The sequence below is a fragment of the Uloborus diversus genome, chromosome 6, assembly GCF_026930045.1.
Source record: "Uloborus diversus isolate 005 chromosome 6, Udiv.v.3.1, whole genome shotgun sequence".
NCBI lineage: Eukaryota > Metazoa > Arthropoda > Arachnida > Araneae > Uloboridae > Uloborus > Uloborus diversus.
In genome coordinates this window covers 35,767,332-35,781,329 of record NC_072736.1, presented here as the reverse complement: position 1 = coordinate 35,781,329, position 13,998 = coordinate 35,767,332, and the positions used below count along the sequence as shown (strand labels likewise).

General features: G+C 32.2%; 1 protein-coding gene across 1 annotated transcript; it reads left to right on the top strand.

Annotated features, from left to right (window-relative positions):
• The first annotated feature begins 4,289 nt into the window (after positions 1-4,289).
• LOC129224627 (phosphatidylinositol-glycan biosynthesis class W protein-like) lies at positions 4,290-13,254 on the top strand. The gene is made up of 4 exons (XM_054859112.1): positions 4,290-4,414; positions 6,127-6,359; positions 9,120-9,261; positions 10,721-13,254. The coding sequence occupies exons 2-4, from the start codon at positions 6,145-6,147 to the stop codon at positions 11,015-11,017; spliced, it is 654 nt and encodes a 217-aa protein (XP_054715087.1). The 5' UTR covers positions 4,290-4,414; positions 6,127-6,144; the 3' UTR covers positions 11,018-13,254.
• Positions 13,255-13,998: the final 744 nt, after the last annotated feature.

Here is a 13,998-nt window from a genome sequence, read left to right as displayed (position 1 = left end):
ATCATTAATTTTAATAGTTTGTAATAATTTTGTTTTCTTTTCAGAAATTCCTTCTTACACACAGATTTACCTAAGGATTTTAGCCAACATTTTATTTCTAGTTATCGAGGCCATTTGCTATTGGCCACTGCTATTTGCATTTTAGCTGTGGATTTCAACTCATTTCCCTCTAAATTTGCCAAGACAGATACATATGGGTGGTCTGTTATGGATGCTGGCGTGGGCTCCTTTGTCCTTGTCCATGGACTGTGCTCCTCTTATGCAAGGAAAACACTAAATGGTAACAGGTGAACATTTTTAGTAATATTTTTTGACCACTTATTTAATAACTTTTCCATGCATGCCCTTTGCCTGTTTTTAGCTTAGAAAAGTAAAATTACTTAAAATAAAATGAATTTAATATATAAAACAGCATTATTATCATAAATACACTAAAATATGATAAAAAGAAATAAAAGTATGATTTAAAAGGCTATGCAGATCCTAATAGTGCAGCATCATGACACTGCCAGGTTAAAATTTTCCCCAATTAAAGTTCAGTACTCTACATATTAAGAAAGGGTTTTTGGAATAAATTTTGTGAAATGGGGGGGAAATATGTGTTGATCATCCTTTCTGGTCCTCCCTCCTCTCTACTGTACACTTTATTTAATTACTTAACTTTAACAATTTGTTGATCAATTTTGAATGCTAGAGAGTAAACTAAATAGTTAAAATAAAAAATCCATGGAAAATTCATTCCTAAAAGCTCCTAATTATAACATTAGAGAAATCTGGTTTTTGCTAACAATACCTCAGAAATTTTTTTTTGACATAATGTGGATAAAAGTGTTTGATTTGGTTATTTTAAAAATATTTTTGAATGACACATCATCAGGGAAAACTTAGAGAAAGTTTTTATTTGAATGTATTCAAAACACTAAAAGATAAAATTTTATGCAAAAAGTTTTGAATTGATCCATAGATTTGAAATGTAGAAAATGTTTTGCTTATTTTGTAGTTTTAAAAATCTCTGTTTTAAGAAATTTTAGCTATCCTCCCTTGAAATATACAGTTGTGTGTCCTTGAAATATGTTGCAGTTCGCTACGACTTTTTTATCGAATTTGTCAACTACATAAATTAGGCTTCGTAACAAAGAACTTCAAATTCGGCTAAAAACAATAAACAATTTTTTTATACTAATAAACTACAGTGAACCATAAAGAAAGAAAACTTATTGTAAAATAAGATTGGCTAGTTTCAACATCACTCTTTTGTAATAACTCCAGGGCCGATCCTAGCAGGTGTGCAGAGTGTGCACCGCACAATGGGGGCCAATGCAAGGGGCGGCCGCAGGCCGCATCATATAGTTCTTTTAATCAAGCAAAATTCCTCAAGAATTTCTCAAAAGATAACTTATAATAAGTCAAATAAATGTGCTGAATTTTAAATGCTCAATTATCAAAGTAAGTGCCGATTTCCCGACAACATAGCACAGTTTAAAAAAATAGATTGTTAGGGAACATTGTGTTGGTTCATTGTCCATTAATATCTACTCTTTACACACATGCTTCATTTGGTAGCAAAACTTAATGACAGAACCGGTAATCAGGCATGGATACAGGGGAGAGGAGATGAGGGAAATGGGCACTTTTTGAAGCATGAAAGGGTGCCTTCTAAAAGGAGCACTCAGGGCCCAGGGCGGCCACTAATGCTTACCCCCCAAGCTTTTATAGACCTAAACAATGAAGACGTATTTTATATAAAACTAGCTGCGTGCCCGGCTTTGCACGGGCTACTTAAAAAATGAAAGAGATGTCCAATTGATGTTTTTGTATTACTCTGACATCAGTTTCTGAAGTGCTAAGGAGTAAATAAATACGCGTAATGCAAGGTTTGCAAAACACCAGTAGAGCATATTTTTGGCAAAAATCTCTTTAAAGTTAATCATAGTTATCAATAATGCAAGTTATGAGTATTTTCAGTTAGCACAAAAGATGAAAATATATGCATTATCAATTATAATCTGTGCTCACTTTAAACTGAATGAAATCTGATAGACTATACCTGAAACATTTGTATGTACAATTAAGATCAGCTTTTTACATAAAATGACACATACTTTTTGGTTGCTTACGGGAAACTAAAGCACCAAGACTTTATAAATACCAATATGCATTAATTTAATACCAAGTCATCAGATTCGAATTAAGCTTTAGTTAAAATCCTTAAAAACAATATTTTTGTTCAACTCTGTTTCACTTAAAGAAATCCAAACAATCTTAATTTAACATGTTCTTTTAACGATACAAACTGTATTTCAAAAATAGAAACAGGAAGGAAAAGAAAGTTATTACAATTCGAAAACTCACCCATGTGACGGGAAAAGGTCCAACAAAATAAACATAATTAGTCACATCTCCTAAATGTACCAAAATATGAAGCCAGCGAATGATAAACTTACACTACAATCAATAAAGATAGCTAAAGAAACAACTTTCCTATGCTGAAAAAAGTTAAGAACGTTGAATGTAAAAATTAAAAAAAAAGACAGACGATAAAATAAAGGCTATGTCCGAATAGTGCAACCAATTTTAAACTAATTTAAAATAAAAATTCTAGATGGAAACGTTGTTTTAAGATTTGGACAGCAGCCAAAAAATCTCTTTTAAAAGAAATATTAGAATTTTACTTGCTCACCAATATGCAAAATGGCAACAGGGAAGAAATAAAAATTCCTGAATAACGTTAGGTTAATTAACGTTTTAATTAATATCTCCGCTAATTAAAGTCGCACAATTACGAGATTGGTCCTATTGTTTTCTTTGGAAAATTTCAAATTGATCGGTACCTCATTTGACTCTCGATTCGCAGTGGTTCTCAAGAAGATAGATCTTCAGACAGACAGACGCGAACAGATTTTAATATTATAGTGGATTTTTTTAAAAAGCTATACTGATTAGATACTCTCGCAAGCATTTCAAACAACAAATTCTGTTTTCAACAATCGCGGCTGCGTGGAGAGACAGTGGAAAATTGCGACTCCCCTGAGAGTCAAACGTATATGAATTAACTAAAATTTTGTAATTTTCCCCCTTTACAGCATTTTTTCGAGTTAAAATCACAGATGAACTACCCGGTTTCAGATCAGAGCTCTTGCCCCGGGTAGTAAATTTAAACGTAACTCCAAGACGAAAATCCAAAAGGATGCCATGACCACCTTGACGAGACTAAAGAAGGCTTAAAATGGCGTTTTTAGGACTTTAATTTCGGAAAATTTTGCTGTTTGAACCACCGATCTTAAGGACCCAATTAAATATTTGATTCACCCCTTCCAACTTAACTTAATCAAACATAGCCTGAAAATGTTGGCTTTAAAATCCAAAATGTGTTTTCAGAGGACAGCCCTTCTTAATGTCATCAAAAATTGCTTAGTGACAATCTTCGTATTTCTTTTTCGAACTTTTTGCGATGGAAGGCCACAAAATCCATTCCCAAACATTACTACCAAAGATAGTCTCAATTAGAGTCTTTAGAAAGGCCCCTAATCCCACCCCCTCAGTTTGAAATTGACTTTAATTTAAAAAAACCAGTTCGTGAGGGCACACTGAACCCCCGCCCGCTCTTTGTCCCATCGTTATCAAACAATGCCTAAAATACGATTTTGGGACTTCAATTTCTAAAAAACTCTAGAGGAGCCTGGCTTATGTAACTTCTCACGGCGCTAGGGCATATATCCATCAATCGTCGAAGTGAGGTGGACAAAAGTCTTATTTGAAAAATATTTGAAGAATAGTTATATGGACGTCAAAGATTAATCAAAATATGCAAATTACTCTTGAGGGGTGGCACATTAGCACTTTGCTCACGGGCGACTGACACCCTAGGATCGGCCCTGAATAACTCTTACTACGTGGCTGGTCCTTCCCCTGGCAAGCCTGGTAATTCAAACCAGCTTGTTGTTGATAATGCTTTATCATCGGGTAGACTTTCTTAGGACTATTGTCACAATCTAGTACATTTTTTTCTATACTGAATCCAAAAAAATGGGGGGGGGGGGGGGGGGGGGCGTATTTGGAACACCCATCTTATATGGTGTTTATTCTACAATCTATATTTTATGTCTTTTTTTTTTAATTTGAAAATACAAAAAAATGATTTTTTTTTTTTTGCAAATGCAGTTTTTGTTCTTCATCTCATTCAAAATATATTTGAGCAAGTTTTGTTAATAATTTTTTTTTCTAATACATGCAAGTTATTCTTTATTTCTGATTCATCATTTATTCTAGCTTTAAGAAATGTCTAATGTCATCTCTTCCTCTTCTTATCCTTGGATTTCTGAGACTTTTTTTCACCACAGCTGTGAATTATCATAAAGTTGTATCTGAATATGGCATCCACTGGAATTTCTTTTTTACATTGGCTTTTACAAAGGTTAGAATTTCTAATCTTTATGTTTGCATTCCCTAAAAAATTGAAGTTTGAGAAAAAGTTTTACTGTATATTTGTATAGGGACATAACAAATATTCGGTCATTATACGGCTTTCAGCCTGTTGTCTCTTATACCAAATATAATTTGGTAAGCCGGATGTTCGACCAAATGTATATAATTTTTTAGTGGTGTGCATTTGAATTAATTTTTTTAAATATAAATTTTAAAATATTCAAGAAATAATAATGTAAAATTGCATTTAATAGTTTATTATAGAAAGTTCTCCACACTAACAGTTACTAATTTTGTAAAAAATTATTTATATCTACAGTGCTGGTAAAAAAAAAAATTGCATCACCCTCGCATTTTCACAACAACGGGATTATGTGAGAAGTTTTGAACGATTGATTAACAATGAACGTATGTGAAATTCTGCAAAACTTATGAAATAAACATTTAACAGCAGGAATGCGATAATTGTTTATGTAGATTGGGGCTGTTTCCGGGCCAAGGCAAACTGCTGACCCCATGCTCATTTTTCCATTTCTGAACATGCGTGTGAATTTAGGGAAAAAAATTGCTTAACCCCGTGTCAATTTAATGGCAGGATAAAGGTTTTTAAATTGTTACTTACCAGTTTTGCCCTATATCACGGAGCAGAATCATCCTGGAAAATGACGTCTGGAACTGATATAAAATGATTCCGGATAGTAGGAAGCAATTTCTCCTCCAAAATGCCAATATACACCTGAACGTTTACTGTTCCTTGCACAAAGTGAAGCCCACCAACTCCTTGATCAGAAATACATCCCCAAATCATCTGGGATATAGGATGCTTGACTGTGTGTTGAATGCAGTCGGGATGATATTCCTCTCCTTTGCGGCACGGGTGGTGCAATTTTTTTTACCACCACTGTCAATGAATGTATTTGACGACGTCATATAAACATAGTGAACCAAACTTCTAATTTAAACTGTTGTTGTTGGCTGTCCATGTCCCCCTGGTCCAGGGCACATATAGTTGGGGCAAACTTAACCTGGCAGCGTGTAAAGGCTACACAGAGCGTAATCACAGCATTGGGACACTGTCAGGTTAGGTTTTCCCCAAATGCAGACCAGTTCCATGATACCATGTCGCAGAAATAATTCACAAGTCCCCCCCCCCCCATACTCTGCAGCAACTTCTCGCAAGGGGGTCAATACATCTCGATTAAATTTATTCATTTCTCATTTAAATTATAAATGAATTTGATTTTAATAATATGCACAACATCTGTGGATGACCACTAAGGGAATCAGTGTCATGCAGTTTACTTAAAACATATCACAGCAAAGTGGTTGAGAAACATTATTCTGCTGTGTGTTTCATTGTTTTTGAAGGTTATTAAACACTAATAAAATAAAAGCTACGTAAGAAAAGTTATCTATTTCAATTATTTTTAATAGTGGGAGCATTAATTTATTTGAGGAGATTAAATTTAGAAATGTTTTACGTCAATTTTCAGAAAACAAGTAAGTTCATGCTTTTTTTACAAACTTAATTTTTTTGTTCCCATGTATCACTTTTTCTGTAGAAAAAGTGACAGAATTTGTTTTAGTTCTAAAGCAATTATGTTGTTCTTTAGAACAACTTTTATTGTAATTTATTTCCAAAATTCAAATCAGACTGCCAAAATTCTTATTTTAAATATGCATTCAAAATTTTTCTTTCAGATATTTTGCTTTATTGTAATGGTCCTAATTCCAATAAGACCCGGAGTTTTATCCATGATCACTATGGTTCTTCATCAATGGCTGCTATTAAAAGGGGGACTGACATCATTTGTTTTATCTGATGACAGAAGGAATCTTTTTGAAGAAAATAAAGAAGGAATTTGCTCTCTATTGGGATTTATGTCACTTTATTTGTATGGTATTGAGCTAGGAAGTTTATTATGGAAGACCAGGTTTGTGAAAAATTCTTTGTTGTCAAAATTTTATGTCATGGTACAGTAAGGTTAATTCTTAAACTATTAATTAGTTGGATCATTAAGAAGTTGGCTCTTATCTAAAATAACTTGGAACACTACTCCTATTGTGAAAATTCATTTACATAAAAGTTAACTTTTAATGACTGAAGTATTGGTTGAAGTTAACTTAAATTTTAAAGTATATTTTTTGCAATGTATATCGTTACTTTTTTCCCCAGAGTTTTTTGTTACAGAGAATAGAATTAGCGATGCAAGTTATTAAAAATATACTTGTTTATTTAGTGTTGTTTCATTAAGTGTAATTGATGCTAATTCTAGTTTATTGATTAGGGATGACAGGGATATATATATAAAGTGTAAAACTGAAATAAATTGCCATCTGTATACAGTAAGTAAATGATTTATCTGTATAAAAAGAGTATATTTTATTCATAGATCTATAATCAAAAGTTTACTTAACTTTTGATATCTTATTTTCATCTTCAAAGTTAAGTTAATTTGCAGGTTATGTAACAAGGGAAAAGAATAAGTTAAACCTAAGTGAGCTTATTTATTTCTAGTGTTTTAAAGACAACTATAGTTAGAGCTTACCTGATTTGGCAGCATTGTAACGACTTTGCAGACTCTGATCACAGCATTATGATGCTGCAAAGTTAGGCTTGCTCCAAATAATAGTGTTCCAATCATATTTGTAGATTTTAATGTACTGATTTTAGAGTTGGGAAGGTAAAAAAAAAACGTATAACTAAATCAAAATATTATTAGCATGCATTGAAAATGTGCTGATTGTACTTTTAGTGAAATAAAGTATTCATTGCTTTAAAACGAATATAATATGATCAATCACAGGTGGTCAGCAACCCCAATTACTTGAAGATCTATTTTCCAATTTCAGTTAGCATGAAGATCGACTTGGGGGACAGGGGTCGTGCACGATTAATGTCCATATTCACCACAAATTATTCAACTCTCAGTCAGACACCTTAACTGTTAATGGAGGCCTTCTATGTTCATACTCACTGTAGGATTCGACTCTTGGTCAGACTTCTGAGCCACAAATTGAAGCCATCTTACTAGGTTGAAAAAGGTTTCAACCAACGGTTAGCTATCTGACCGATAGTCAAATTGTCTGATGAATCTGGGCGTAAGACTTGTATGATTGCATTGCCTAAACCAGCAATTCTCGACTAGTGGTCCGGCAGACCGGCACCAGTCTAGGGAAAAATTTGACCAGTCCTCAGAGATTTTTACTTGTCCTCGTTAAGAAAATTTACTTACTCAAAGAAAAAAAAACATCCTTATATGCCATTTCTTTACATGAATTTTGTGATAAATTTTCATTGTTTTCTATGATTGTTCTCAAATGTTTATTTACTTATGTAGTGTTTATTGTAATATATTATATAGTGTATACTATTAATGTTTATGGCATATTTGTTATGATAATTACTTATCTTGCCATCTAAATATCTTTGTGACAGTTTTCTATTACTAAGCAAAGTTTTAAATGGTCTGCCACTTGTTTATGTTATTATTATTATTTATTTGGGAAAAAAAAAGAATCCTTACCAGTCCGCAAAATTTTTACAAAAGGTTTTGCCAAAAAAGGTTCAAAAAAGGTTGAGAAACGTTCAGCAAATGCAACTGTCTATACGGTTGCATTGAGACTGTGTCTGACTTCAAACTATAAGTTTATCACAACAAACTTTCATGTTGATTAAATAATTGCTATAAATTACTAACAGCGTGTTATGTGAAAAGGGTTAACACACATCAAAATAATTTCTGACAATAACATAATGTTTTTTTGAACCTGATGAAATGCTGTCAATTAATTATTTTTTCTAAACCTCCCATTAGAAGTGCCATGAATTCATTTCAATTGGTAAACCAAGAACGTAGTTAAAATGAAAGACCTGACTCAAAATTATTGGACAGTCCAATTTCATGCATGATGGGTGCTGATAAAGTAATGGATGCTAACAATCTAAACAGGGAACACAAACTGAAATCCAGTTCAAAACAAAGTTTATTTGCTGAGAAACTTTAACATTCATCTTCAGGTGAATCTAATTCTGAAATTCTATTTTTTGGACTAATTTTTTCAAGATTAAAAGAACAAGATGAATTTCTGTTTTTTAAATATTAAAAATTGTAATACTTCAAGCAATTTTAGAAAGTTTGTTCTTGAAAAAAATTCAACTGAATTTAAGATAGAAATAAAAATTTCTCCTCAGTTTTCTCATCAGGAGGTATAGTTTATGAGTAGTATTCTTACAAATAATGATATCTGAAACGTTTTCACAACCATCAGAATATGGCCCCGCAATGGACTGGTTGCCAAATGGTTGCTCTATCATATACATCAAAATAAAATGCAGTGGTGTAAAAAAATAATAAATAAGTAAATATATATAATTTTTCATGTCTTTTTTTTTTTTTTTTTGAAAAAAGAAAATGTTCTAAATTTTTCTAGCTAAATAATGTGGGAACCAAAAGTTTAAAATTAATCTCCATTCAACAGTTTTTTTTTTATAAATATTGTATATAATGTATAAGTTATATGTTTCAAATCATGTGCAGTACTAAAAGTTAGTGACACAGCTTAATAGGCATTGTAAATTAACTGTTATTTCTCTTGTTAGAGCAGGAGAAAAATTCAAAATTTTAGATGTAAATATTTTGTGTTGAGCTGTATCTTCAAAATTTAAACAAGTTTCATGCATTTATTTTCAGACATAAAACAGGTGAATATCTTCGTCTGCTGTGGCAACTTTGTGGTGTTGGTTTTTGTGGATGGATAATAATGTATGCTTTGCATGCTAGTGTTCAACCCATCTCAAGAAGAATGGCCAATTTGTCTTATTGTGTGTGGGTTGTAAGTACAACCTTTCAGTTTTCTTTTCAAATTTTCATAGCTAGGTTTTTTGCTCGCAAAATATCTTCAGTAGCTTTGAAATCCTACTGCAATTTTCAAATCAAATTGATTGTAAAATGCAGTTGAGTCTACTTATTGGAATATTGGTTTAAAGAATATTCCATTTAATGTAATAACTTTTTAACCCCTTCCTGTTCGCTCCTGTGAAAATGCCGTGCTGGGGTTTCAAACTCCATTTCTCGCTCCCATGATATTGCCGTGCTGGGGTGTGCAATATTAATGTGACAAAACTATTTAAAAACAATTTATTTATTTTGCCCGGAATACATTTTATTTCTCTCTTCATACACTAGATGGCAGCAACAGTCCATTTTAGATGTAATTTGCAAATTTTAAATGTAATTGCAGAGATGAAGAAAGGAAATTTGTTACTAACTTACCAGATTGTGACATTGGCCTCTGTATCTCAAGCTTTGAAGTTTACCACACAAGAAAAAATTACTTATCTTTACTTATATTGCACATAAGATTAATAAAATTCTTTTTTAATGTTTAAAAGACGTACTTCTTAAATTTTCGCTGCTTGCTTGGGCTTGCTTGTTAACTTTTCATAAAATTTAAAATTTTTTAAAATTTCAATCTAAAAAATATTTAAAAAGAAAAATTGAATGCACATATTGTTTATGCACTTATTTTTATATCATTTTTTCAAATAAAAAAATAGACACTTTTATGACCGTTTTCTTGAAAATTATCCAATCGTTAAGGGGTTAATGCACCAAACCATTGTCAGTTGCTTTTGCGTTTTTTTTTTTTTTTTTTCTGTCTCGGATACTAAAATATCTCTTTTATTAGAATAATATTTCATGGCAAATCGACTATTTCCTTAACATAAAGCGGTCGCCACCGTACATGTCATTCTTTTTCAGACAGCAATCTTCACACTTGTAAATTTGTTCATTTGCATCATTTGCTCTTTCAAAAATTTGTAATTTCCTTAAACATTAAAATCTTACTTATGTTTAAATTGGAAGAATACTTTACTTGATCAAATAATGTCTTGCTTTTAATTATCATTTTTGTGTTAATTTATCATTTTTTCAAAGATAGCAATCAATTTTATTTCATAGAAATTGCTTTATAATGTTTTAATAACTGTTAAGTTTTGGATGTGCTATCTTTTTAAAATCATACAGTGAAACCTGTGTAAGTTGTCCACTTGCAATGCACTACTTTAGTGGTCAACTTAAACAGGTGGTCAACTTATGAAGGTTGATTTCTATGATAAAGGCTATTTCCGTGCCTGAAAAAAGCGGTCAACTTAGGCAGGTGGTCAACTTACAAGGGTGGTTAACTTTACAGGTTTTACTGTATTTAAATGAGAGGTGTTTTGAACAAATTTGTAAGTTGCTTTTGCAATAAAATATGTTGAAAGCTGACCTTTTTTTTTCTTTTTTAGGTCTCGCTGACTACACTACAAATTGCTGTCCATTTTTTCGAAAATATTTTCCTGCTTTTCTCCAGTAAATTTTTGAAACACAAGTTTAACGATTGTCTATTGTGGAAAGCCATCAATTTTAATGCACTTTTTTATTTTTTACTAGCTAATGTAATTACTGGTGTTGTTAATTTGTCTATTCATACTTTCAAAGCATCAAACCTGGTCTCTCTTATAGTTCTTGTTCTATACCTAACAGTTCTATCTCTTAGCACAGTTGTATTTTTCCAGCATTCGATTCGTTTCAAATTTTGGTGACTTTTCTGTTACTTTTTTTTGGAATCAGTATTTTTATACATTTATGAAATGTTGTGCATGTAAACGGCATAGCATTGTTTATGTTTTCCTTCGTACATCTGTTACACACATGTTTACATATGTTACTGGGAAAGACCGAAACTTGGAAAACATCGATATTTGCCAGTCAATGTCAAACATCACATTGCAAAGACATCAGAGAAAGATAGAATATTTCCAATGAATTACCACTGAACATTGACATCTCTCCTGACCCTTTCATAGTAATACCTTCATATATAGTGTGTCTCAATTACAGGCCCGGCTCTTGGGGCAGGCAATCTAGGCAGTTGCCGAGGGCGGCAGATTTTAGGGGTGGCAAATTTACAAATTGAAACATATATTTTAAAAGTATGAATATCTATATCAGCATCATAAAATTCACTGCTTCACTGCTAAAGAAAATAATAATTTAGAGTGTATACCAGTGCTTGGATATGCAAAACCCAGTTTGAAATTTAACTAGAAACTAGCTTTAATTTTAAGCAATTTACAATTATTTTTATTTTATTAATATATTATTATATTATTTTAATAATAATATATTATTATTATCATTCAATCTGAAGGGGGCGGCACTTGTCAATATCGCCTAGGGCGGCAAAACTACTAGAGTCGGCCCTTCTCAATTAAATGTTTCATCACTCACAATGTAATTGTTCATTCAGCAACTACTAGTTTGAAAGTTAGATTTGATTTTGATAGTATGTTATACAATGATCTTTCGAATTTACATCCCAGAGCGTTTTCAAACATTAGAGCTAATGGACTAGACCCTAATGCTTTCAAAGAACTAACTAAGTAGCTCATAACCTTCGATGAATGGCTAACAGAAGGAAATCTACGGGTCAAATTAATCCACATGGGACATAACAAAAAAATCAAATTAAGAAGAGTACACAATTGGTGTTGTACCTGAACAGTCCAGTTCCCTAACCCTTATTGAAGACGAAATAAATCCTCAATTCTATTTATGTGAATGCAAATTCTGCCAAAACTGCTCCATCTGCTGCTACTGGCTGCTTAACGATTTAATTTATTGACTGGAGTATACTGTGTAATTGGACTTATCTTTAAATATCTCTTGCTATTCACACAAGTGTCTTGTGAGCAATCTTTTTCAACTTCAAATTCATTAAAAACAGATTGAGAGGCAACTTGAATCAACAAAAGCTAGAAAGTTTTAAATTAATGTCGACGGAAGTTGTTTTTTTTTGGAACCCAAAACATTTTCACGTATGTTTTCAAACAACAATCTTCTTTTTAAGCTCTTTTGAAATTGTTATTTAATGTATAAATTGTACAAATAAGAAATGATCAATATTCGATATCACCAACTCCTTTTTATATTTATTGAAGGTTTGTAGTTACATTACACAAATAATTTACATACACTAATTTTGAAAATGCTTCATTGCGAAAAATTGGACTAGTTTAATCACAAAATTATTTTCATTACCAGATTTTTTGTTTGATTAATTGATTTCATACTACAACTTTTGTTGAAATGACTGAGTCTGATAAGAGGCATATCAAGAGAAGCCTTGGTTTAACTAGCTGCGTTGCCCGGCTTTACACGGTCTACCATGAAAATAAAAATTGTGTCAAGTGACTTATGCTCAACAATCAGGCTTAAGTAAAAGAAAAAAAAAATCATGCAAATTTCCCTTCCAAACAATGATGACAGTATTAAAATACTTTTAAGAAATTAAAATGGAAAAGATGGATTTAAAAAGCGTAACCATGGAAACATAAAATAAAATAAGTTTAAGAAATTAAAGTGTGAAAGATACAATGGATTCAAAAAGCGTAACCATGGAAAAGTGAAAATTAAATGGTTAACAACTTGAATGGAAATGGGATTTTTCAAACTGATTTAAAAAGTCTTTAACTTTTTAAATCAGTTAAGTAACTTTTTTCCCTTTGGAGTTAGAAGCTTACTTTCTGACCAAAGGTCGAGTTAGATCTGGAATAAAAAATGTTGCTTTTTCCAATGGTGTCAAAAAAAAAAAAAAAAAAAACTGTGGGAAAACTCCTTCACTTTTTGTTGATTTATTTAATGAAGAAAGTAGTGCCTAAATTTCAGCTAAGCCTAAAAAAATTCAAGCTAAAAACACAAATAACTCCCGCCATAATAAAGTTAGAGCATTGGAGCGAATTGCGTAGAACGCGGAAAATTCTACCCTTGCTGACAATATGTAATACAGGGTTCGTACGCTCCGGGAATTCCGGGAAAACCGGGAATTGTCAGGGAAAATGACACTGTCAAAAATGTCAGGGAAAAGTCAGGGAGTTTTCAAATTTTGTCCTCCAAAAAATTTTTTTCCATTTTTTTCCCAAGGAATTAAGTACTATGAGATCTAGACTTCGTTTTTATTGTGATTTCACGAAAAAAATTGTAAATTTTTATCTAAACCGACGCTGACACTTAAAAACTGCAATCGAAAAATGAACGTTTTTTTTCACAACGAAAAATGCGCCAAAAGAGCGAAGATTTTCTTACATGGAGTCAGTGAGGGGAACGCATTTCTTTCTACTGCCTAAAGTTTTAGATGGGTTGCCACAACATTCTGTTCGGTTCAGGGTTCGTACGCTCCGGGAAAACTTGGAATTATCAGGGAAAATGACTTAGTCAAAAATGTCAAGGAATTTTCCAAATGTGTCCCCAAAATTTTTCTTTTCCCAATTTTTTTCCCAGGGAATTTCGTTTTATAAGATCTAATCTTCATTTTTATCGATGTATTAAAAAAAAATTGTAACAATTTTAAAGCAATGAAAAAAGTGGCGACCCAAAAAATCTTCAGCAGCTGCCATTTTTGGCTCTCAGTAGTTCCCAAGGGAAAAAAAATCAGGTGAACAGCAATTATGCAAACTCAACAGGAAAGAAGACAATTTACTGCTTCGGAAGCACAACCTGTAGATGGGAGGGTCGATCGGGGGGA